This window comes from Indicator indicator, chromosome Z (genome assembly GCF_027791375.1).
Source record: "Indicator indicator isolate 239-I01 chromosome Z, UM_Iind_1.1, whole genome shotgun sequence".
NCBI classification, from domain to species: domain Eukaryota; kingdom Metazoa; phylum Chordata; class Aves; order Piciformes; family Indicatoridae; genus Indicator; species Indicator indicator.
In genome coordinates this window covers 44,442,717-44,469,599 of record NC_072053.1, presented here as the reverse complement: position 1 = coordinate 44,469,599, position 26,883 = coordinate 44,442,717, and the positions used below count along the sequence as shown (strand labels likewise).

The window sequence follows — 26,883 nt, the reverse complement described above, 5'->3', positions numbered from 1 at the left end:
CTAATTCGGTAATGGAACTAGAATATCAACATAATTGATGGGAAAGAAACCTGACTGGCCATGAAGCATTCCTTCATACCAGTTTTCATCAATCTGGTTAGTGAGGGTAATGATATCACCCTCTTTAAACCCCAGCTCTCCTTCGTTTTCTGGTTCAAAGTCATAGAGAGCTCGGCAGCACGGCTGATCCATATGAACACCTGTGGAGAAGAAACACAAAGAAAACATTTCCTTAAAAAACTGAAGAGTTAAGTTTGCTCTTTTACCATTGTAACTACTACAGGCTTTGCTGATTCTGGTATTACTCCTATGCTGACAACAACAGTTCTTTGATAACAAACTTGCATTGCTAAATTTTATTGGAAGACAGCTGCCGGCTTGTGGTAGCCTTTGGGTTTTTTTTATATGACTGGTAACCAATGTCTGAGAATCCTAAAAGAACCTAGCTACAGTCAAGCCCATACTTAAAACCATGGTTGCAATCACTTTGGAATCTAATTTTTATTTGTTGACAAAACACAACAAGTGAAACAAAATCCCTGACGTATTTCCATCCCTACTGGAACAGGAAAGTTTTTCTATTTACTTCTGGTAAGTAGTGCAAGGGTCATTTAAAACAACAGTGAAAAAACAACTGTGTTTTCCTTTATCTCGAAACTTCAGTGGTACAGCTATCCTGTAATCCACTGCATATGCTCCCAGTCCTCTGAATTTTAGTATGAAGTTTCCAAAGACTTTGTTTTCTCCCCATTCCTGCAAAACACTTGATTGCAGGGCCAGCGGGACATATTTGGGATAAGTTTGAAATGCAAAACTTTCTGATGTGCTAGTTCATGAACATCGGAAAAGAAACCCTTTAAGGTGGCTAACAGGTATATAATAAATCATTAGTTAGATTAGATTTTCATAGGTTATATGAAACCAATAAATATTCCTCCCATTTCCCACATTCCTGCCCTCCACAAAGCCTCTATAGTTTCAAGCCTACCAAAAGCAAAATTGTTACTGGTCAAAAGATTTAGGATTTAAACAGTGCTAAGTTGTTAGGAATCATATCCCGAACTGATTTTCCACAATAAATAAAAAAGTTTCACAATTCCACAATAAAAAATAAAGGTTCATACACTTCCAGTAACACTGATGAACCAACACATGCCACTTCACCGTAATGCACTTCTAAGAATGCATATTTCACCTTTTTTCATGTATACTGGCTTCAGGATGAATAAATCTAATATTCAAACTTCTTGCAGACTCGTTTTAACCACTCACTATGTCATAGAGTGTTTTTTTAGTTATTTTAGGACAAAAATATTTCATTTCTGTAGATGTCAACAGAGGAATTTTTTCAAATACCCAATTTAATTTAATATTTCTGTAGTGAAACTTTCTCTTATTTCTTTAGATATCACTCACAGTGTATTTTGCTCTATTTGTCATGAATACTATTTTGCTGGCAACTACAAGCCTTACAATACCTGTTTGGTATTCTCATTGCCAGCTTAAACGTAGAAGACTTAGCAAATAATCTTTAATGTCCAAAGAAGACTGGAACTTTGAAAAAAACAACCCAAACATACATTAAAGAATTTTTAAAGAAGGTGTTTCTCTGAAACTGATAAACACTTCAAAAGGAAGAACGCCAGAAGAAGCAAATGCTAAATACTCCTCTGAAGAGGAAAATACAAAGGAACAGACAGCGGCACATCAGTATGCACTGCCTTAAAACAGACATGTGCTCATGCCACTACAAAAAGAGATGCAATGAAGAAATTTACTGGTGGCATGAAAAGAACTTTAGCAGGCCAAGGCTCAAACCATGCTCATCAAGCACAAGGAATCTCCATTGTATCCCCTTCCTTGATGGCATAGTGAGGAGATTTCTAGGAGTTTACAAAGCATGCAAGACATTTTCCAGTTATCGGTGCCCAATGGAGATACTACTGCTGCCTGCATCTGGAAGAACATCAAGCATTCACATCAGGATGTGATTGGAAAGAAGGAAATCCTGATTGAAGATCTACTGAAAAAATCCAGTCTTGCAGAGGTAAATGTCACTGAGCTAAACTGGAGTAACTTGAGATCAGTGTCTGAACAGAAGGACAGCCCTCATCCTAACATGGAATACCAGGCTATTACTGTGAGAAATAACTAAGAAGGCCTTCTTAGTATGTGCTGATAGGAAATGAACACTTCTTTAAGACAACAAATATGCACAGATTAATGCTTAATCATGCTTGTGCTGCTCCCAATTGGACAAAGAAAATTACTCAGATGGTTCTGTTTTACTTTTAGTGATGTTTATGTTCAGGATCTTTTGTGTTGTGAAATAACTGCTTTTAAAAAATCAGGATAACTTTATGGAGTTTTTGGAGGGGTTGAGGATTCTGTATTTTCACAGAGAACTTTTGGTTTTCTAAACACCTACTTTGTAAAGATCTGTATTTCAAGGTGAATTTAGTACAGCAGCATCTTATGAGATTCTAGGACTAAGGAAATTTCTGACCCAAAGACACACGTAAAGCAGTGGATGATCCACCCCTGTTATCCTGCCATGGGATGTGTACACTTTAAAAAGAAACAACAGTTCAAACCCCTCTATCCTATACTATCCGCACTGTCATTTCTCCTCACTACAGAGGAAATAATCTCTAGAAGAAAGCATGGAACTTCCACATTGTAGCAAAACTTCAAACAGAGTTGGCTTTACTTCTCATATTGTTACCAGTATTACCTGATGGTTTGGGTGTGGTGGCATGGGATATTCCTCCATTGTGCTGAGTATTGTCACCAGTTGTGAAATCCAGGCTCATACGGGGTTTGGGCTGATATTCTCTCCTGGGCTGAGACGATGCCTCTTTTATTCTGCAAAATATAAATTAAATGTCAAGAGTTAATTTCTTGTCAACAGACGACATACGCCAAACATCTTTCTTTCCATGGCTGAAGTTCCCATTCATTAGTCATCCAGACTAAACAGTTTGGCATTTGGAGTACTTTTTTGCTTATGACACTAGTTCAAATTACCAAAGCCACCTGATGTGACTGTGCCATAAAATTGTTAATTTTTCTTTCCTTCTAGGAACCTAGAATTTCATTTGGCTTCCTTGTTTTCTAGCAATAACAAAGAGCATCTAATGGAGAAAAACTTGTTACCTGATTAACAGTGCTTAACAGTACTACACAAATATCTCTGACACCATTTTTTGTATGAAATTTGCTTTTATCCCTGGCAAGCCTTAACTATTCAACTGATCAATGCCAACTCTTGCCATTTTGTGAGGAGACTATGTAGAAATGTACTGACTTCAGCTACAGACTAAGCTTATTTGTAATTTGGAATAATTGTTTCATAAAGGCACAGAATTTACAAAGGCACAAACCCACATTGTTTTTCTGGCTCTCAAAATAAAAATATTATGCATTATTCATTTTAACTTATTATCCTGACTGAGAAATTAGAATTTCTAGCAAATGGTACAATTTAGGATTCCATGGCAAAATCCAGGGAAGGGATGATGACAGAATCAGAGCAACTTATGCAGAAAAGTGGCATATATTTTTCTAATTCTGCATATGCAAGAATACTTGAGTCAAGACATCTGTTTTCAAAGGACAAGTTAGTTTCTCTGATTTTCTCTAGCTCTGCCCCAGACCTGCTGTTGCTAGGACATTTTGGTTCCTTGACCAGTTTTTGTCCTGATAACAAGAGCTTCCTCACTGTCCACAATTTTTAAAATATTAATCAGTCCCCAGGCGTTGTTTTACTTCTTCATGAACAAAAACATAAGCATATTAATCCATAAATCAATGAAGTTGTCAAAATAAGCTTAAATAAAGAGGCTTTGCAGTGTTTCGCCCACTAACAGAATCTACTTCTTCAAAACAGTGAAGTTTTGAATAATTTAACAAGTTCCATTACACTTAATACTGCTGTGAAACACCATTTTTTACAGACTATAAGCTAGAAGGTGACAATCCTAGTGACTTGCTAAAAATTATGCAAAAACTCAGCATGAGCTGTGTTTCTTAAGAAAAGAAACATCTCCAAGGAAACCACTCCTGCTTCCCAGCTGCTCTGTTATGATACTTAGTCTTGAGAACTGCAGCCTACTTTTACTTGAGGAAGAAGAGAACCTGAGAGGAAAAGCCTTTGCTGACCTTCCAGATTTTATTAATTTTATTGCAAGTTTCCCAATGTTTGCCAAGTTTCCAAAGTCCCAGTTCTTGGAATCATGGTATTTTAAGGAAGATTATGCCCTATATTCTTGTGTAGAATTAAAACAAAAATTCTTGCATTTGCAGTTCCTGAAGACAATTTTGAAACCTAAACAGCCCAGAAAGAAGACATTTAAAATTTTTCTTTTTTTTTTTTTCATTATTTTTTAATTCTTTGGGCAATATTTTAAACAGTCTTAGCAGTTAGACATTGTGTCAACAGCACAAACAATTTCTATTCACATCTTTTAAAAAATATCTAGAAAACAGACAGTGCATACTGCAGACATCACTAAGAGTGAACAGTAACAAATTTACTGATCTGAAAACTAAAGTATTATTTATTTTCTGGTCCGTACAATCAAACAAGCAGCTTCAATTCCCAAGGCCACAAATTATTTGCCACCTGTGTATCACCAGCAGGAAAAGAACAGTTGAAATAATAATAGCTCTACATTGCTGCTTAATTCCTGAAAAAAAATAATTCAACAAACTTAGGAAAAGTGCATTACCTATCTTCCAGCTTAGAAGTAACTCGCTGTAGGATCTGTGTGGCCTGCTTGTGGTACTCCAGCTGGGCTTGTACAAGAGCAGAAAGCTGGCTCACTTGTTCAATCTGAAGAATGACATTAAAACATCAAATCTTAGGGCACTGCAAACAGCTCAGCAATAATGAGTAAAGATGACTGCCACACTGATGCTGCAAAGGCAGTTTTACTTGACCCTGTACAAACTTGCTTTATCTTTTTAATTTGTAAATAGCTACATGTATCAGTCTTTATATTCACTACCATGTCTGGTTAGGACCTGCAGCTCCTCTACACTCATCACCTTCATGGCTGATTTGCATGAATAGTAGCCTATAGATCTACCTCATTCAACAAACACTATGAAAGTAAAAATGAAAGTGTAATGAGAACATAATACATCTTTTCCCTCCCTGCCTCTGAGGTTCACAAAACCATGGGAACTGTGGCCATGCTTCTGTTGTACTCTAGCCTGTGAAGCAGACAAAAACAGGAAGATCCTGCCTACTCGTGGAGGAAGAATATATGCAGTGAAGGCAGACAGCACTCTGCTTCAGAAGAGAAAAATGCTGTACCTCTTCCATTTCACCACAGTTATATTTAATTTCTAACATGCAAGTATTTTCAGGTTTGTTATGGCTCTTCTACAGCAATCTAATAACAAAATGAAGAATTAAATTGGGTGATTAAACTTGAAATAAATCCAGTAATTTACTTCAACAGAAATATTTAATCTGCGGTTTCTTTGATCACATACTCTGTAAGATAGACTTCGGCAGAAACATTATTTTACTCTAAAAGAGATAAATTTTCTTCTTGCTTGATTGTAGTGTTTCAATATTAAATATAAATAGAAAGTTAAAGAAACCTAATAGATGCTCCATCCTAACCCGATCTGTAAGCAAATAATATGTTGCAGAGTCAGATTTGAGCAATCACATTAACTGAGCAGAGACCATGGGGTTTTGAGTTCATCATCTCTGATCATCACCAACCCTTTCAGCAGCCCATGCATTTGAGCAAAGGCCTAAAACCATAACTAAGCAAAAGTCATGACTTATATTAAGTTATTCATGATTTATATAAGGGTGAGTGCCCAGAGGATGGAGCCAGGCTCTTCTCAGCGATGCCCAATGACAGGACAAGGAGCAATGGGTGGAATTTGAGGCATAGGAAGTTCCATGGAAACAGGAGGAAGAAGTATTTCACTGTGAGAGTGACAGAACGCTGGAACAAACTGCCCAGGGGGGTCATGGAGTTTCCCTCTCAGGAGATTTTCAAGACCTGCCTGGATGAGTTCCTGTGTGATCTGTTCTAGGTGATCCTGCTTCGGCAGGGAGGGTTTGACTAGATGATCTGTCAAGGTCCCTTCCAGCCCCTAACATTCTGTGATTCTGTGATATTTGCATAACTCTAAGAGGGATGATATTTTGGGTTTGTAAGTAACACTCCGCAATTAAGAAGCACAAGAATTCTACAGCAGATCTATGTTCTTTAGCTCAGTTATAAAATACCTATAAAGTTAGTCCTATGTGCATGCTGTGTATTGCCATAGCTTCTGAGCCTCTTATTCAGCCCAACAGGGAGGCAAGTGCTTCCCCATTGTACAGTGACAGGAATCTGCATCATCATGGATTTAATAAAGATGTCGAGTTTTAGACTGCCTTAGACTGCCTTCACTGCTGAATATCTTTCTCTTTTCAAGAGATGAAAAAGAGCACAAAGATTAACAAGCAATAGCTCACATCCATCTCCAGAAGGTTGAACATGCTTGACTCAGCAATTTCTTTTGATTCATCAAATTTCTCCAGAGCTTGGCGAAGTTCTTCATCAGGGAGCTTGCCCTGTCTTTTCTTTTTGTAATCAAAATCCAGGCGTCGACCTTCCATCTTCTTTAGATGATGCTAAAAAAGAAAACCCCACAAACACAAGCACAGAATAAAGGACCTTCCAAATTCTCCTTACATTGCACTGTACTCAGGTAGTCAATGTACATGTACTGTCTGCTGTATAGCAGCCCTTACCCAGCAGGGAGAAATACAGAACAATTAAGTAGGTTTTACGTATCATCCAAGGAGCAATGGTGCACTGCTGTCTAAATGACAGACCTTCAACACTAAATAAAGGCCAAACAGAATGGACAACTGCAATTGCTACCTACACTCTGCATTTCTAGCTTTTTAACTGTGATGTAAAATTAGCTGAATATTATGGTTTCTTCCAAGATATTTAAGAGAAAACTGTTCAAAGCACAAGTTAGTACACTTCTGCCTCTATAACAGTTCTCATAAACAAAACAACACGAGAGGATATTTTTATAATTTCCATCAAACCACCAAAGGATCTTAATGCTATCTTTCATTAAAGATTTTCATTAAAGATTTTTCATGCTCATCTGTGCCACATCAAGCTGCCCAGAAGTTAATGCTACCAGCACAAGCATGATTACTTTCAGTGTTTACTTTCCCTCAGAAGAGTAAATTTGTTGTCTATTATGATATTTTTAACTTTGTTAGCTTTGTCAGTCACATAAAAATGCTTAAGACATCTTTCCATAGGAAAGCCTTACTGAGTTCAGAAGAACAGTTACTTACACAGATAAGCACTTGCTGAATTGGGAGGCAAGTTCCACAATTATAAAACTAGGTTGTGCCGGCAGAAGTATGTCTGCAAACAGATTTTTCTCTGTAAATGCCAGCTGGTTCATGGATTATTAATTATGTAATTCATACAAGCAAACAGTGTTCATGTTCTAAACTCCTAGACATATTTTGGACATGGTCTTCAAACAGACAAAAGAGTAGTGATATTCTAGAGGCAAATATCGAAATGTCCTCACATAGCATACTCAAGAACACTGATTGTAAACATCTGTTCATCTATTTAGTGAAATGAGCTTTCAAATGGTAGTATTAGAGTACTACATTCATGCCTGCATAAGCACAAATACGCTACCACCCAAAACATTAGAATTTGTGTCTTTCCCTTTACAAACCAGCAATAAGAGACAGAACTAAGAAGGAAAACTCAAGTCAAGAGTCAAGACTAAACTCAGATCATCCGCAAATAACATGAACTTTGAATACAAGCACAGTTTGCAAATCTGGCATTATTAAAATTGCCACATTGAGGAAAATACCTGTATTTCTCTCAGATCTTTGTCATGAAGATTCTGAAGTGGGTCAATAAAGTTTTGTTTCACTTCCATGTCTAAAGAGTCCTTGACCTCTGAAAGCTCCTTCATAGCTTCTCCCACATCTACAAGTGCTGGTCCTGAAAGAAAAGATGACCAGTTTATCTCAAAATAACTTAGTTCCAAATCACTGTAGAATGAAACTGAATCACGGAAATTTCAGTTAGTATTTCAAGCCTCAAATTTAGGAAAGCAAAAGAGTATGATGCACTGTGTGAAAGGGCAACATGGATTTTACAATCCTGCAGTCCCCAGAGTTTATGCCTTATAACTCAGCCAAATCTGAGGATCCATGCTGCATCAAGACAGCCTACTCCATACCCCTAGATGCTGCTCATTCCTCACTGGCAAACAAACATGTTAAAAAAAACCTTTGGCTCCAGTGTTGCCTTCACCAGACACTAGGCTGCATACAAAAATAACTAATTCAAGTCTAGGTCTCCCTCTTTGGATTGGTGAGACTGGTGACAATACCAAAAGTAAAAATTCTTAACAATTTCATGGATTTTTTTAATGGAAGTTTTTTTAAATTAAACTATCAACTTCAGACACTCAAGTTCATGACTTTAATAAGAATTAGCTGCTTTCTGAGACTTCCTCCAAGACTAACTTTAGTGCCACCTTCTATGGGGCAAAAAAAAAACAAGGCAAGAAGCTCCAAAAACCCCTCCTGGCTTGAGGTGTAAGTTGATGAAAAAAAAAAACACTACCAAAGAATACAAAAGATCTTAAAACTTGAAACTGTGACATAAAAGAGAGCTTTGTCTCCCAAGCAGGACACACCAGTAATGAAATTCAAAACTAGAGGTTCTGCCAAACATGGATGAAAAGTGACTAACATGTAATAGCTGCTATTAGTTAAGAATGTGAAAATAATATCTCCAGTCATCAGGGAATATACAGCGATTTGCACAAACTAAACTCTATTAGTTCTTCATTTTCCCTTTAAAAACGTGTTTGAAATTTATCAAATGAGAGGCAACCAAGTCATCAGGTCTTCAGCACAAATCAACCTACAACTGCCAAGCTAACTAGTAAATTACACAAAAAAGCCAAGAAAGTACCTTTCTCATTACAGAGGTCTTTATGTTGGGGAAAGCATTTCATAGAGATTGAAATAGGAAATAGAATTTTCACAGTTCTATTTGAGAGTCCTGTGTGTTGCTGTATAAAAATGGCCATAGAGATGCCCACAAAAACAGAACAGAAACACAAAGGATTCTGTTGTGACCATCATCTCTTTTAGTTAGACTTCTGTTGTTGAATAACACAATGTCAAGCCACAGTTTAAGGTTTCCAAGTCATGCAGCTGTAAACTGATTTGGGGACTGGATGCAGCAGCAGGTGACAGATAAGAAAAGAGTATTTGCTAGTTCCTTAAAATGCGGAATTTGGTCAGAAAAAAGGGTCAAAGTCTGTTAAGAATCTATTAGCCTTTGTTTCTTACCTGTGATGAATAAAAGGATTTATTGTAAGGATCGTGAGGGCAAACTGGGTTTATTTTACATGTGCATAGACAATAATATGGTTTCTGAATACAAAAATCTGTCATGCCAACACATCTCCAATAACATAATCTATATAGCCTAAAGCCTAAAGGCTTTCATCCACATGAAAAAGATCTCTAGTCCAAAGCCTCAACAGGCCTAGACGAACTTAAAGAATTCTGATGAAGTAGACTTCTGAAGATTCTTGCAGAAGTTCTTCCTCTACAAGAGCACAATACTTTAATAATGTAAGTTATATTAAATTTTACTACAGTTTTTATTGCACTATAATGGAAAGGGAAGCAATCAAGTTACCAAAGTTGCATTCTTCTCCAAGTTCTCGGCCAAATTTCAGCATCGCATCTGCCAGCAAGGCTTCAGCCTGAGGGTAGCCTGGTCCTTTTTCCTGGCCTCGAATTTTTGACATAGTGTTGATCATGCTGAGTTTAGCTCTGGAAGCTGAAGCAGGCAAGTGACTGAGGTTATAAACATGCAGTACTTTGAATACACAGACAGGAATGCAGTATTTACATTTATCTGAGATACCCACGATGTATTTGAAGCCCTGGGTTTTGTTCATTTTTTTAGACCAAGGGAATTAAATACTGTTGATCACGGGTTTTTTTTCCCCCCCTTCTGCTGGTAGGCCAGAGAGGAGACTCTGTCCTGAACTTTAAATCAAAGCTCCCCTTGAAATGAGTTGGACAGAAGAAAGTCCAGGAATACTCCCAAGACAGCATGTCTGACACGTGCCTGTATTCAGGGAGAAAAATCTTATGTTATCCCCAAATTCTTGAATCTTGAGTCTTTAGGTACCAGACGGAACCAGTCTTCCTGTTAAGGAAAAGTCCAGACTAGGTATGCTCAAAATTAAACTGTGATGCTTCCCATTTGTTAGAAGATTTAACTTTTGTTTTGGTTTAGAATATTAAATAAAACCTATGTATATCCTCAAACACGATATCCAACAAACTCTGAAATGATTTTTGCTTTTTATGGAGATTTGGGGAAATTCCTAAATCACTATAGTTTCCAGCTTTAGTTTAGCTTGTATTTTGAATCATATATGCAACTGCTGATCAGAAGAAACCACACAATTATCGTAACTGATGAGAACAAATACAACAAGCATAAAAGAACTAATACGTTTGATGATGTGCTTCAGCGAATTTTTACAATGACAGAATGTAAACGGCCTGCAGAAAGTGAACTAATTAACGGCACTGGACTTTTTGCCAACTAAATCCTACTGCCAGTAAAGCTGGATCAGCTGGTGTTTTTACCTACGTTATTTTGTGTGCTACAGGATGGCAGTTAAGAATTCGTCTACCTTCCTCCTTGCAAAGGCTTGTCTTTATTAGTTGCTGTTATGAGTTAATATTTCTGTTTACAAAACATTAGTAGTTCATACTGTTGTGTGCTGATTTCATTGCTCAAAACTCACCCTGGCACACATTTCTGCAAGAAATCAAGACATTAGTAGACTGGATGGTGTTGCTGAGTATGTTCCACCTAGTGGCATATAAATCTATGCACAGACACATACAGAGAAACAGACATAGGAAATAAAGCAAGTGTCATAGTACTTATTTTGCCTGAGAAGCAGTTCTGAAAGAATAATGTGTTTTTAACATATAGTAATAATGTTTTTTAAAGCTTTCTTACTACCCTTGGCAGCCACCAGATTGTGCTTTTCAGTATCCAAACTTTATTTGTCTGGTTTCTACCCACTAAAAAGTTAACAGTCAGCAGATTGGCTGACTGTTTAATATAAGAAAAATGTATTTCAATAATGTTTCTGGCCTTTAAAAATGGTATTGGGTAGGTGGTGGCAATGGGAAACATGGAAGCATGAATGCACCTCAGGGGAAAACAAAATCGGTTGGCAGAATAGAGGCATCAAGCTGAATTAAAACATGAACAAATGGGAGTATCTTCAGAAATAAAAAATACCTAAGAGACAACTTAAGAAAACAAAGTGGCTATATTCTGGACAGGCAGGTTAAGAGTAGAAAGCAAAAGGTACAGAAAAGACTGAAAGGAATGAAAGGACAATAAGAAAAAGGCAAAGAAAAGTAAGCATGCAATATTCATGTGCCAGTGATTCATCTAATCATTTAATAATGATTACATTAGAATCCTGATTTAGTAGGAAATCTTAGAATACATCCACCAGTAGTCTAATTCCTTTTATCTTCTTTTAAAGTTGATTCCAGTAACTTCCATGGGAGTAGGAGTAAATTTCTTTTCAGCCAATTTCAAAATCCCATCCTGAGCCCTTTAATTTATACTGCTTTATTATGCTACTGCCATGTGCTTTCATACCTAAGTAATGTTTCAACCTGACTGAGGACAGGCAGACGTACAAAACACCACATGGAAGTGCTTTATTGCACTCCTGTCCTTCACATTAACTTTCATGGTGTTGCTAATGATTCATCAATATTACGCATTAAGAGAGCCATGGTGTATCATAACAATACTGACAAAAGATTTTGAAAGAAACTTCAGCAGTGGGTTCAACTCTTTGTACCTGAAATCTTGTTTATCCTGCACCTCTTTTGTTTGTAATTACAGTCATGTACAATGCATGGAAACTCTAACCCTTCATGATGTTCAACTTATTATCTTCATCTGTCCTTCAGGGTTTGTTTTTTCAATTGGGAAGTCTATAAAGGTATCTTTTCCATTTGCAGTAATGTCAGCCCATCATCTCTTTCAATAAATTCACCATTGTCTTTCATCCTTGTCCCTTCCCTTTTTCCTTCATTTCTTTTCCTTGTCCCTTTTTCCTTCCAGCATTAGTTTTTTAACTGTTTAGTGGACTTAGGCAATATTGCATATATACTTCATTTAATGATTCTTCAAAAACCCATGAAGCCAGCTGATCTTTAGCACTGTAGTAGTACATTATGCAAGCATATAGATGTTTTCAGGGTACATCTTACCTATCAAAGGATGTGTGCTACATCTCAAACCCTCTTCTCCCTACCAAGAACCGGTGAACTTTTACAGAAAATCTGTTAAATGTTGCTGCTAAAGATTTTTTTCCATTAAATTTCTCCCTCTTTCCCATTGAAATGTTTCTAATTTTTATGAAAATGAGAACGAAAACAGGAAATACTGAAAATCAGCATTTTTGGTGCTCCAGGTAAATTGTAATATAATTGCAGGGAGGATTTAAAAAAGGCCTGTTTTTTAATTTTGTTGGGGAAAAAAAAAAGTAGTTTTCCATGCAGTTCTTCTCACTATAGGGAGCCCTTTAGTAACTGGCATAAAAAAATCCAGGATCAGGTGAGAGCTGAAAATAGTTAGTTCTCCTTTCCTCTTACTCCATCTGCTACCACTGCCCTGCTGTGGAATAAATAACATGACTGCATTTAAAATGCAAGAAAGTAAATCTTCCTTGTGCCTATTACAGTTTTTATTTTCCGGTCCTACTGGTACGTACCACAAGCAGACGAAGGGATGTGTAGCTAGAGTATGGAAACTGCTCTATCCTGAAGCACTGCAAACTTTCAGGCCTTAGAGGCCTGAAATCACACCCTTAACTACTTCCAGAAATTTTGCTCTCTCTGCCATTGCTGTAAGCCTCTTTCATGCTTCACAGCAATCATAAACACTCAGATGTGTCAGAAAAGCAGCCAGTGAAGCACTGAAGAGCCAAGCTTACTACGCAGTCTGTACTATGGAATACAACAGCAGCTTGCCATTAGTTAACAATTTTATCACTAGCCCTATAATATCTGTTAATCCCTATTGCTTTTCCATCAGAGTGCTTGTTAATGATCAGCAATGAAGCTGTGGACTCAAGTAATGAGCAATATTTCATCCATTGACAGAGAAACTGTTCTAAATCATCGCTATTTTCTGTGTAGCAGTTCTTGAACTTGTAAATATTATTCCTCATTTTATTTCAGTCTACTGGCAGCATTATCCAATTATCACCCTTTTCTCTGTTACCTAATGCAAAAATATCACCAACTAAGCTGTAACAGCAACAGTCTTTCATCCTACTACACGAGAGTTAAAAATATGTCACATTGGCTCAAGTTTGTTTCCAGTTCCTAGGAAAAAAAAAATCACACACAGTGAATGCTTTGTACGGGCATAACTCCCTTGACCCCATCAGTGAAGCTGCTATTAACTTATACTAGTGTCAAACCCCGTATGTTCCTAAATCACTACGGAAATCTTCAAATTCTTGAACTGAATGGTTTACTTGATTATTTTACCCTTCCTTGTGAGGATCCTTAGGCAAGACAGGAGCATGCAGCTCTCCATCACCCCAGTAACAAAATGTTTCCTTCATCTGCCCAAGGAAATCAATAATTTATTTCTATTTTGAACGTTCAGTTTAGTCATGTCTGGTTATGGTCATTTATCTGTCCTTTTCTCCAGTACATCATAAACAGCTCTTTTGTACCCTCCTCTTTGTAGTAACTAATGAAGTTTGGAAATTGCCTGAAGACCACCTGAAGGTGTTACATCCCTTCCTGTGTCCTGGAGGAAGGTGCTTCAGAACTCTTTCTTTCTGTGGTCTGCAAGGACTGCTTGGTCCTCTTCCCTCACACAGGAAGACAAGCTTCTCAAAGCCAGTTTCTTTTCCCTCTGACAACCTAATGTGAAGCCTCTACTCATCTCTGTCTTCTACTTCATGGAAATTTTACCAATTTTGTGTTATTTATAATTGCACTAATGAGGACCACATCTATCAGACTATATAATGGTAAGACACAGTATTTTCCAAAAGTGCTGCAAGTACTGTGAAATTACATTACCTGGATTGGGCTGAAGATACTCTATTGTCTTTGCCATTATTTCCACAACTGCCCTGCTGGTAACATCCACTTTCTGAAGGACACAGTTAAACAAAAAGAAACACAAAAATATGTCAGACATCAGGAAGTTTTTCTCTCCTCTTTTTGTTCTTATGAATGATTTTAATTTTTCTTATAATTTTATTTCTGTGTCCCTGAGCAGGGCCTTGGTGATAATTGTGACAACACCTGGAGAATATACCAAAGCATGAGTTCACCATTTCAGTTTAGAGCAGGTCCATTCTCAAGTGAGGTTATTAGTACGGAGTACTCAGTAACTCAGGATGTGTTAGGAATTTGGTATGATTCATGGTACCATGCCTATACTTAACTTACATCACCCTCAGAAGCACCCGCAATAGGGGAAACTTTTTGATAAAGTGGTCACTGAAAACTACTTGAAGAATTTGCCATTTTTTATTCCCTAAAAACTGGTAAAATGATACGAAAGCAGATGTCAGTACAAATTAGCTACCAATGATAAAATGAGCTGTCTACTTCTTTCAGATCAAGGTCTGTTAAGCTGGGGTAAGAAAGACAAGGTATCACTCAGCTTCCAATTTCAAGAAACTTGTCAGCAGAGATGCACTGAGCAGTCATTTCCCCTGACTGAATATAAGAATAATTATTTTATATTCAGGAATTTAGCATACTTAGAACTGAACAGGATTATGTTCTTCTACTGTAATAGAAAATCTTGCTTTCTTAAGAAGTACACTGAACCAGTTTCCTAAGCAGCAAAGTATGTATCTACTGTCCCTCTCAGAATCAGGCCTCAAAGAAGAAAGTGCTGCTTTGGCAGATTTCTGAATCCTTGTAACTTGTCCTGTACTCTGCATTTATGGAGACACATTGCATTTCTCTGCATGGTAGCTTGTGTCCCACAGAGTGAACTCCTTTACCACAATGGCAAGCTCCTATTTAAAAAAAAAAAAGAATACCTGAGATAGATCAGTTGCAGCATGCTGTGACTGACGTCTTTTTCTGTTTCCTATTGCCACTGCCATCTGCCAGGTCTTGCTCTATACTTTACACAAAGAAGCAGAAGAGGTCTGCCAGCCCTGGGTGAGTAAGTAGCTGAACTGCATGGTAGGGAGCCCAGAAACAGCTAGAAGGCTAAAGAGGAGAGTGGAAGTAAGGAAACAGAATGCCAGGGAGTATGTCCACAGCCTTCAGAAAAGCTGGCAAGTGACACAGGACCAGGTAGGGAGCATGAAGGCAACTGATGAGTTTGTTCCATTCTCTCTTCTGCTGTCAGTGGTCTTATCTTATGGGCTGCTAGCCCAAGCTACCCATGAGCACTATGTGGGATTCACCATGGGCTGTTGCAATGTCCTGTTCTGAACTCTAAACCTCGCATCATTTTCCTGTTCCAGTTTTCTTGGCAGTGCTTATACACATTCACGGGGAAGTCGGGCAGAAGGAGAGAAACCAACTCTGCAATACTGTCATTGTAAGAGGTACAAAGGATAAGCCCTTCTTTATTTTCCATCCAAGGTGCTTCTCTTTCTCTTGACTGGAGTTATATATCCCATACATACCCTGCAAATCACCTAGCAGTAGCTTCTGTTACAAGACTTGATAGTACCTTTCAAAGCTGAAGACAGAAAAAAACCTGCCCCTACTGATCTTTGCAACTGAAATATGAACAGGGGGCTGGAACACCTCTCTACACTGAGGGAACTGGGGTTGTTCAGCTTGGAGAAGGGAAGACTCCACGGAGACCTAATAGCAGCCCAGTACCTGAATGCTGGAAGGCTGGAAAGCAACTGCCTGCAGTGATGGGACAAGGTTGCAGTGGTTTTAAAATAGAATAGATTTAGGCTGGATGTTAGGAACAAGTTCTTTACCATGAAGGTAGTGGAACACTGGAACAGGTTGCTCAGGGAGGTAGTTGAGGCTTCATCCTTGGAGATACTCAAGGTCAGGCTTGACAGGGCTTTGGGTAACATGATCCAATGAAAGATGTTCCTGCTCACTGTAGCAGGGTTTGACTAGATGAACTTTGGGGGTCCGCTCTAACCCAAAGCATTCTATGATCCTATGATTATCACGCTGCCACACAGAGCTGTGGCTTTTTTTCCCTCCTCTCCATAGAAACACTCAGTGCTAACACTGCCAGCCACACCAAGCAATCTGTTGTGGGGTTAGCCCCATCTACCTAAGGCACTCAGTGGAGTCTGCCTAACAGGATGTGAACAAATACCCCAGTGCCACTGTCAAAACCCTTCAGCAGACAACTCCTGTGCATCTTGACTGATGCTCAAGGAGCTAAGCATCACAGGCACTCTTTGCCACTGAAATGACCATCATGTAGATGGATTATCTCTTTTCAGAGATCTTGTATAAAGGTTTAACTGAAACTAATTTGTAGCTGTAACCTCTGAAGGAAATGTTTGCACTATAAAGAGTACCATATATTATGTATGTCTTGGTTAGAAAACTAAAATAAATAAGGAATGCAAAGCTCAGTCCTGATGAGTAGAAGTTAAGTCATACAAGTGATTCAGAGATACAAACTTCGAAATACCTGTCCTAGAAAGGAAAAAATTAATGGTAATAATGAATATATGCATCTGCATTTAGACTTACCCTTTCCATTTCTTTGAAGTCATCATCTAGCTTGGTTCCTTCTGCACCTCCCACTTTTTCACTCACTTTCTGCAGTTAAAAAAAGAACAACGGATTCAGTAAATCTAGCCACTGTGCTTCCCTGTTTCCCTTTTGTTTTTTTTTTTTTTTCTGTAAGTTGGTACAACAGTCAGACATATCATTCTTTCTGAAAAACTTATTGCAGGCACAATTTTTTTGTGTTAAACAGTCAGAAAATAATAAATTACTACTCAAGTCTCAGAGACTCAATCTTCTATTGGTGGCAGAAGTACATACTATTGTACTGGGTTTGGCTCAGGTAGAGTTAATTCTCCTCAGAGCATCTTTCTAATGCTGTGTTTCAAAGTTTGGCACCCAGACTGTGCTTTTCCAACATTTCCCCTCCCCAAGAGTATGCTGAGTGGTGGGCAAGATCTTGGGAGGGGACACAGCTGGGCCAGCTTATTCAAACTGCTCAAAGGGGTTATCACAGTATCACAGTATATCAGAGGTTGGAAGGGACCTCAAGAGATCATCAGGTCAGGTTCAACTCCCCTGCCAAAGCAAGATCACTTAGGATAGTCTGCACAGGAACACATCCAGGTGGGTTTTGAAAGTCTCCAGAGAAGGAGACTCCACAATCCCCTCAGGAATTTGTTCCAGGGTTCTGTGACCCTCACTGTAAAGAAGTTTCTCCTCATGTTGAGGTGAAATCTTCTGTGTTCTAGTGTGAACCCATTGTTCCTTGTCCTATCACTGAGTACCACTGAAAAGAGCCTGGCCCCCTCCTCCAGACACCCACCCCTCAGATATTTATAGACATTGATCAGATCCCATCTCAGTCTTCTCAAGACTAAACAGCCCCAGGGATCTCAGTCTCTCTTCATAGGGGAGATGCTCAAGTCCCCTAATCATCCTCGTGGCTCTCCATTGGATTCTCTCTAGCAGGTCTCCGTCTCTCTTGAACTGGGGAGCCCAAAATTGGACACAGTATTCCAGGTGTGGTCTCACCAGGGCAGAGTAGAGAGGTAGAAGAACTTCCCTAGACCTGCTGGACACACCTTTCTTGATTCATCCCAGGATCCCATTGGCTCTCTTGGCCACAAGAGCACATTGTTGTTCCAATGTATTTCATGCCGCATGATGTCAGCTCAGATACTAAGTAAAAGAAGGAAGTGTAGGGATATTTGTCCATGGCATCTGTCCTTCCAAGCAACCGCTATGCATGTTAGAGTCCTGCTTCCTGGAAATGACCAAAGATCGTCTGATGATGGGAAGTAGAGTCATAGAATCACAGAATCAGTCAGGGTTGGAACGGACCACATGGATCATCTAGTTCCAACCCCCCTGCCATGGGCAGGGACACCTCACACTAGATCAGGCTTGCCAGAGCCTCATCCAGCCTGGCCTTAAACACCTCCAGGGATAGGGCCCTGGAGAATAGTATCTCTCTTTACTTTGGTGCATGGCCTTTGTAGGAAGCAGCTTTGTAGGAATTTGACCCATAGCCAGGGACAAACCACCTCAGCGGAACACACAGAACTGAATTTTCCTTTATTGTCAGTAAAAGTGACAGTAACAAATGTGAATGGTAACTGCTATGCAGCACCATTAAATTAAAAAAAATGTATTTTAGCAATTGCATTATCAGTCACAAGCGCTTTATTGGGGTAATTCCACAACCAAGGTGCTGCACCTGGGGAATAACCCAGTACAAGTTAGGGGCTGACTTGCTGGAAAGCAGCTCTGTGGAAAAACACCTGGGAGTCAAGACTGACAATGGGATGACCATGAGTCAGCAATGTGCTCTTGCAGTCAAGAAGGTCAATGGCATCCTGGTGTGCATTGAGAAGAGTGTGGCAAGCAGGTCAAAAGAGGTTATGCTACCCCTACTCTGACCTGGTTGGGCCTCATCTGGAGTACTGTGACCAGTTCTGGGCTCCCCATTTCAAGGACAGGGAACTGCCTGAGATGGTACAAAGATCATTAGGGGTCTAGAACACCCCTGTTATGAAGAAAGGCTGAAGGACTTTGAGCTTTTTCTCCTAGAGAAGAAAAGACTGAAGGGAGATCTTATCAATGCTTATAAATACCAACAGGGTTGGTGTTAGGAGGATGATGCCAGTTTTTTTTTTTTCATTGGTGCCCAGTAACAGGACAAGGGGTAATGGGCACAAACTTGAACACAGGAAGTTCCATTTAAATGTGAGGAAGAACTTCCTCACTTTGAGTTTGGTGGTGTACTGGAATAGGCAGCCCAGCAGCACAGGAGAGGTGGTCGAGTCTCCACCTCTGGAGTCATTCAAGACCCACGTGGACACCATCCTGTGCAACCTGCTTTAGGAGAACCTGCTCTGGCAAGGGTGTTGGACTAGGTATTTCCAGATGACTCTTCCAACCCCTATCATTCTGTGATTCTGTAACACCATTTAGTTTAACAAGCTTTCCTATGTGCCTCTGAATCATCTTTAGACTGTTCTTACTAAGTGTATGTATTGATTTCAGCAAAGTGACTCCTCCACCAAACAAGCAGAAACAAACAAAAAAAAGCTGCTCTGTTTTCCTCTTGGTTTCAACCACTGTATTAACTATTTTATACTTTCTTTTAGCAGAAAGAGGAGGAAGACCCACAGTAAATAACTCAAATGTGATTAATAAAATTCAGACATTTGATTCATTTTAAATTGACTTCAGTTCACTCCAACAAAATTGCAAGTGCAGCATGGCCAAGCTCTTACTCATGCAGGCTATAATTATCTGTGCAATAGGAAATAGCTATCGGCTCTGTTTGTTTTCTCCTTGCATATTAGTGTATGATGAAACATTCTGAAAAAAAAACAGAACTTATTTATTCCTTCTTTCCTATGCAGAAGAGATGTGTAAATCAATGCAGACACTCTTTTGTCATTCATCTAAACACAGATGAGTTTGTGTGGTCTGTATTACTGAATTCATGCCTTACAGAGATTAGTTAACTGCCAGAAAAAAGCACAGATTTCAAATCCAGTGCTGTTAGGAACAGGACTGATTCTGCAATGGACAAGGGACAATTTCAGCACCCAAAAAAGGTGCTATTCATTTGCAGTTACTGTGAAAAATGGTTAAAAAAAGGCAGCAAAAAAAGACCAGAAGCTTTCTTTGCCAATCTGTAAACGCATCTTCTGCAAATGGATGTCCTACTACAGATGACAGGGCAGAAGCTTTCTATCACTATGATTTCAGACCCTTGAAGACAACAGTATGCAAATATAGGCTAGTACTTGAATATTCGAAACATACTGTGAATAAGTGAAGTTCAAATTTAAGGATACAAAGTACCCAAAGGTTACTTAATATTCCAGTCCATATTAGCTGTAGCTCTACTTTTCATCACTTGAAGATACTTTTCATACTCGATGTAGATTGGCAAAGACATGGCTTAGCATCCCCACCAATGTCCTTAGTGTTTGAAGCAGAGGAAAGACCTGGTGGAGTGGGTCCACAGGAGGGCCACAAAAATGATCAGGCCTGGAACACCTCTTTTACAAAGAATGGCTGAGAGAGTTGGGGTTGTTTGGCCTTGACAAAGCTCCAGAGAGACTTTATACTTAAAGAGGGGCTGTAACAAGACAGGGACAATCTTTTAGCTGACCCTTTTCCAACAGGACAGGGGGTAACGGTTTTAGACTAAAAGAGGGTATATTTAGACTAATACAAGGAAGACTTTTTTTAACATGAGGGTGATGAAACACTGAAGCGGTATATGTCCCACTTCTGGAAATAATCATGGTCAGTTTGGATGGGGCTCCAAGCAACCTGATCTAATTAAAGATGTCCCTCCTCACTGGGGTATATTAAGGGCCCTTTGCAAGGCCACAGTCTGAACTAGACAGGTGAGAGCAGTGGGCCCAAGAAAGGCAGTCTAGGTGTTTGCAACAGAGCCCACATCTATGAATACATCACTGTATTCACTGCTTTTAGAGATACTTTTCAGCACATTTATATTTATCCTTCAGATCAACTGCATTTCATTAAGGCTGCTGCTCTACCATTCTCTAAGATTATCAGAGTTGATTATCACAGGTCATGAAGCTATGGCAGCTTACATCAGCTGAGGATCTTCTGTCATGCTAAAGATTCAGACCAAGTCGGAAATATTGCCAGATAACAGCCATAGCTAGCCAGAAAACAAAAACTCTATTTTGCCATGTCATTTGAATTGCGGTTTCAGCATTTTGGTTCTTGCTTTGCTTTAAGTTGTCTTTAGAAATGACAAAAATTTTCTTCCTATTCCAGTGAAAGAAGTAAAATATCAGTATACTTCCACAAAAAATAACAGATTCAGCATAAAACCTTTTTTTGTTTGTTTTTTTTGTTAAGGGTGGCAGGGAGGAATGTCATGAAAACATTCTTGTGCATCAAAAATACACAGTCCTTTTCTACACTTGACAGTATTATAGTTTACAGTTGAGATCATATTTTCAGTCATATTTTATATGACTGAAACCAAATTTTATGTGCCTTGGAGCAAATTCCCATTTTATAAAGATTGCATTTTTACTCAAGCAGAGTATTAACATCTGCTGGTCTGAACAGCATCAGCAGGGACAACAAAAGGGTTAAATTCTACATGAGATGAATTCTGAACTCAGAGATAAAAGTAAACTTTTTCTTTTTTTTTCCCTTGCAGATAATATTAAAAAGGCAGGGTTTTGGTGAAAGCAGACAGAATCTGGAATATAAGCCATAGTGACAGGAGTGTGATTTGGTAGATTTCATGTGAAAAAACAAAGCTTATTAAGTCTTATCTATGGAGTAATCTGTTCCATTTTTCATATCGTTTTGCAATTAACCTTCTTTTTTATTGCTGTGCCATGATACAGCATGACATGGAGGACAGAAAAAAAAAAAAAGGAGCTTGTGCCAAAAATTCCAGTTGCCTTTTATAGAATACACTGGTGACCACTTCTACAATATTCCATACAGTAGTCCTCTAACTAGTCATGATATGAATCTGATGCTATCACTTCTCTCTACTCATGTTAGTTTAAATCCAATGTGCATTAGAGAGCTATTTCATGAGAATTCCATTCTTCTGTAGTCCAAATACTGCATTTATTATGGTGCATTCTGAACAATTCACAGTTCAAACAACTACTATCAGAAAGCCTTGCATAGTATGATAGGCCACTGCTCAAACTGGAAAATGCAGAAAGATCTGAATTAAACTACAACAGTCATCATCTGAATCTGCAGCTCTATTGATTTCATTAAATTCTAGTTTGACAGCATGTATAAAAGACAGCTTTGCTTCTACACAGGAGTAGAAAACCACCTTTGAAAGGATTGCCACTGCAACACTCTGCCTTTGCCTATGATGCAAATCCAATGGCCTGTTTCCAAAGCAGGCACATCACAGTAAGACTGAAAAATTGAGTCTCTTTATGGCATGCATTCATAGCTCCAAATACAGAGCACAGCAACATTTTTACTAAAGCACAAAGCAAACGCTGATCTACTTCTTTGGTCCTTTTATGGTTACTGCCATCCCAGGCTAGTTTTCCCACTCAGACATTTTGGAGATTGTCCTTCCACAATATTTCTCACCTATCACATATTTAATTTTCACCAGCCTAACTTCTATGTTCTTTTTCTAAGGGGAGGCTGCTAATACAATCCTATCCAATTGTCACAGAACGGATGGGGTGGCAAGAACAAAATTTTATTAACATGAAAGCTAAAGAAAACAGTAATGAATGGAGCTTACAAATACATGATGGAGAAAGACAATACTCTCTGTATTTCATGCTTGTTAAATTCAAGTCACCCTTTTAATTACTCACACCTGACTGCTTATTATCTACCTGTTCCACAGGTTTCTATAATTCTTTCACACAGTTTTTGAATTTTGTCTGTCACAGAGTTTGTGTTCTAGAACCACAGTGACAGAAATATCTTCATGTTTGTTAAGATTTTCAAGCAGGCTCTAAAATGCTGTGATGCTTTGTTAGCTTTACAAACAGAGGGAGAAAACAGTTGACATGCAAAAGAAAGTGGTGGGAAGTACATATTTGAATGGGACTAAGTCTGTAATTTTAACAGAAGAAGTCTGAGTATATGGAGCATGGAGGACAGCTTCTTGACACAGCTGTTATTTGAGCCTACCAGGGGTGAAGCCCTGCTTGACCTGCTGCTCTCAAACAGAGAAGGGCTGGTCAGGGATGTGATGGTAGGAGGCTGTCTAGAGTGCAGTGATCATGAAATAGTAGAGTTTTCAATATGCAGGGAAACAAGGAGGAGCAACAACAAAACCCTTACTTTGGCCTTCCGTGCTTCAGCTTATTTAAGCAACTAACCCAGAGAGTACCTTGGGAAGCAGCCCTTAAGAACAAAGGGGTCCAGGATGGTTGGACCTATTTCAAAGAGGAACTTTTGAAGGCACAGGAACAGGCTGTCCCAATGTGCTGAAAGATGAGCCAACAGGGAAGGTGACCGGCCTGGAGGGGCAAGCATCTTTTGAAGGACTTAAGGGAAAAAAAGAGGGTGCATTGCCTTTGGAAAGGTGGGGACGTAACTCGAGATATGTTTAAGGATGTTGTTAGATCATGCAGGAGAAAAATTAGAGAGGCAAAAGCCCAGTTAGAACTTAAACTGGCCACTTCTGTGAAAGACAATAGAAAGCAATTTTATAAATATATTAATGCTAAAAAGAGGGGCAAGAAGAACCTCCACTCTTTATTGGACATGAAAATTGTAACCAAAGATGGGGGCAGGTGTCGATCTGTTAGAGGGTTGGAAGGCTCTGCAGAAGGACCTTGACAGGCTGGACAGATAGGGAGAGTCCAACATGATGGTATTCAAGAAGTCCAAGTGTTGGGTTCTACACACTGGCCACAACATCCCCATGCAGTGCTAGAGGCTGGGGACAGAGTGGCTGGAGAGCAGCCAGGCAGAAAGGGACCTGGGGGTACTGACTGACAGTAGGCTGAACATGAGCCAGCAGTGTGCCCAGGTGGCCAAGGAGACCAATGGCATCCTGGCCTGCATCAGAAATAGTGTGGCCAGCAGAAGCAGGGAAGTCATTCTGTCCCTGTACTCAGCTCTGGTTAGACCACACCTTGAGTAACGTGTCCAGTTCTGGGCCCCTCAATTTAAGAAGGACATTGAGACACTTGAACGTGTCCAGAGAAGGGCAACGAGGCTGGTGAGAGGTCTGGAGCATAAGCTCTATGAGGAGAGGCTGAGGGAGCTGGGGTCGTTTAGCCTGGAGAAGAGGAGGCTCAGGGGAGACCTTACTGCCATCTACAACTGCCTGAAAGGAGGCTGTTGGTGGGGGTTGGTCTCTTCTCCCATGCAACCAGTGACAGAACGAGAGGACACGGTCTCAAGCTGCGCCAGGGGAGGTTTAGACTCGAGGTGAGGAGAAAGTTCTTCACAGAAAGAGTAATTCACCAGTGAATTGGGCTGCCCAGGCAGGTGGTGGAGTCACCATCCCTGGAGGTATTCAAAAAAAGATTGGATGTAGCACTTGGAGCCATGGTTTAGTTCTCAGGAGGTGTTAGGTATTAGGTAGTAGGTTGGACTTGATCTCTGAAGTCTTTTCCAACCTGGTCGATTCTGTGATACATGGCTACGGTTTGCCAATGCTGCATGCTTTTCAGAAGCAGAACATATTTGAGACAGAACATTTATAAAAAGCACAGTCTCTAATCAATAATTGGGTTTGGGGTTTTGTTTGGTTGGTTGGTTTTTATTCTGCCACTTCACATGCTAGAGTAAGACAAAATTTCCATTTGCAAGCTGATTTTTCTGTCTATTTGATCCTGCACAGTTTGGCATTTATGGTACTAGTATTTATTACTAAAGAAAATATATGACATCAGCAATCCAAATTTATGATCATGGCCCTGGTTCTTTGCAGATAATGAAGCATACTTCCTTGCAGCAAATCATACTTTCAGCAATAGCAGTAATCAAGAGAGGAGATTTGCCGCTGATTTAAGATAAATTAGAATAGGGACTAAAAGAAAAACCCACCTCAAAAGCATATGTAAATATTCTGTAAATATGTAAATAAAGCTGTATCTTAGTCTTTTTCCTTCTACAATTGACATCAGAATATAAAAGAAAGCACAGACTTTTTCCAGAACTGCCTGGATATGCCTAGCTTCAGAAATACTAAGAGGCTGTAGAAAACAGCATTGTTGGCCCACAGCACCTTTACCTGTACCAGATGTTGTGGTGATTAATTAGGGATGGAGGATGATGGTTATTATGATTTATGAAATATAAATTATGATTATTTATTATTATACTTATGAATATTCGATTAATCACCTTATATATATTGATTCAAATGCACAGTTGTAAAAACATAGTCCATAACTGGTTCAGCATAAACAATTTTACCCAATTATAGTATTTACAGAATTGATTCCTAATTAAGGGAATGAAAGGTGCAGTTCTGCCGCTTGTCCACTAGATGGAGACTTGACAAGACGTTTGGCGGCTGTTAACTATCTACAGAGATATTTACAACGGTATTACAAGGCAAATTAATCTGGAATATCACACGGCTACACGCAGGCGCTTTGAATAGAATCTTACTGAATGTTGCACACATGGAAAGATACACTTTTTTTGTAGTGAAGCAAGTTGCTGGGTTACGCTGGCTACTCGCTGCTTGTCAGCTGGCTGTTGGCTGCCTGTCTGCCTGGGGCTGCTCCCCTCGGGCAGCGACTTTCCTTCTCCTCCCCCCCTCTGCAGGTGGGGGAAAGGCTTTCTTTCTCCTCCTGCGGCCGTGGAGGGGGCGAGGCTTTCCACCAATGGGCGGGTTCCCTTAGCAGGGTCAGCCCGGCAGGCCGGGTCGAAGGAGTGGTCTTACGTGACGAGGTGACGGTTCCCGGTGGGCAGTGCTTCCTCCTCGGCTTGGCTCGAAGTGAGCTGACAATGTTGAATCTCGGCAACTGATTCTATTAAGGTTACAATGCAGAAGTCTTGGGCTTGACTTCAAAGGAGAGGACGTTTTCTATCTCTCTTGGGAAATCCCGGGTGGCATTACCCTGATGGCACAGGGCTGCAGAGTGGCAACAGCTCCTTTTCTCTACTGCAAACAGCGGAGTCACGCAGAATGCGTTTCTGCTTATGGCTGCTTATGGCTGCAGCAGTTCTGGACTGCCATGCTTAGGGCTAGTCCCTCCCCTTCTGGGCTAAAGCTTACCCTCAGGGCTGTCTTCCTCAGACCTCTCGACTGGGCTTACAATGCTGGCTTTCTGCATCAGCGAAGTGATCATCCTGTTTGCTGGTTCCTTGAGCAGGTTGGTGGGCTGGCTTCTTTCCGTATTGCAGAGGCTTCTAGTATGCTTGTGTGTGAGACGACTTACAGCTTACGCAGCACGAGCTTACATAGCGAGTGAAGGCAAAAGGAGAGAGCAAAGTAGGAAACAAATGGAGTAGTACTTATAGATTTCTCGAGGTTGGATCTGGCCAATGGGCACACTTGTCAACAACCTGCTTCGACCTATAGAAAGGATGAAGCTAGAATTATGCCCTTAGATGGAAAGAGCGTGAACATACCATGCCATGGATGCACGCAGTTGTTTACTCCTTAGGAGACAGGTTGGTGCCTGGGCCTTTGTCCTCCTCTCCTGGGTGGAGGGTGAAAGGGGGGACTTACCAAAACATGTTGGGACAAGTTTGCTGGTATCTGGGGGCATAATTCTGGGCATATGGTGCCTTCACTACACGAGAAAGGAAATGAATATCTAATTTCAGCTGAGGTAGAGTGATTTTGCTCAAGCTTATCTGGAACAGGCATGACAATGAGAAAAGCCCTCATTTACAAGCCAAATGAGCCAATATATTTAGTCTTGGAAAGCTTCAAGAAACTCAACAGATGTGGTAAATCACCAGAAGCCAGAAGTGTTTGATTAACTATACACTTAGATTGCACTCCTTTGTTAGAGAAACTAAGCAGAACTCACACTTTCATTAAACACAAAAGATTTCATAAGACAGAAGAGCTTACTGCCCTCTCCCTTGCATTTAAAACTCTCTGCATTTTTTTT

General features: G+C 39.7%; 1 protein-coding gene across 1 annotated transcript; it reads right to left on the bottom strand.

Annotated features, from left to right (window-relative positions):
- On the bottom strand, positions 1-24,974 carry SH3GL2 (SH3 domain containing GRB2 like 2, endophilin A1). Its single transcript, XM_054398276.1, has 9 exons — positions 24,951-24,974; positions 16,838-16,906; positions 14,207-14,279; positions 9,741-9,884; positions 7,885-8,018; positions 6,491-6,649; positions 4,731-4,834; positions 2,735-2,865; positions 1-200 (listed from the first exon to the last, which is right to left on the bottom strand). Exons 2-9 carry the CDS (start codon positions 16,844-16,846, stop codon positions 1-3), a joined length of 954 nt encoding a protein of 317 aa, XP_054254251.1. The 5' UTR covers positions 16,847-16,906; positions 24,951-24,974.
- Positions 24,975-26,883: the final 1,909 nt, after the last annotated feature.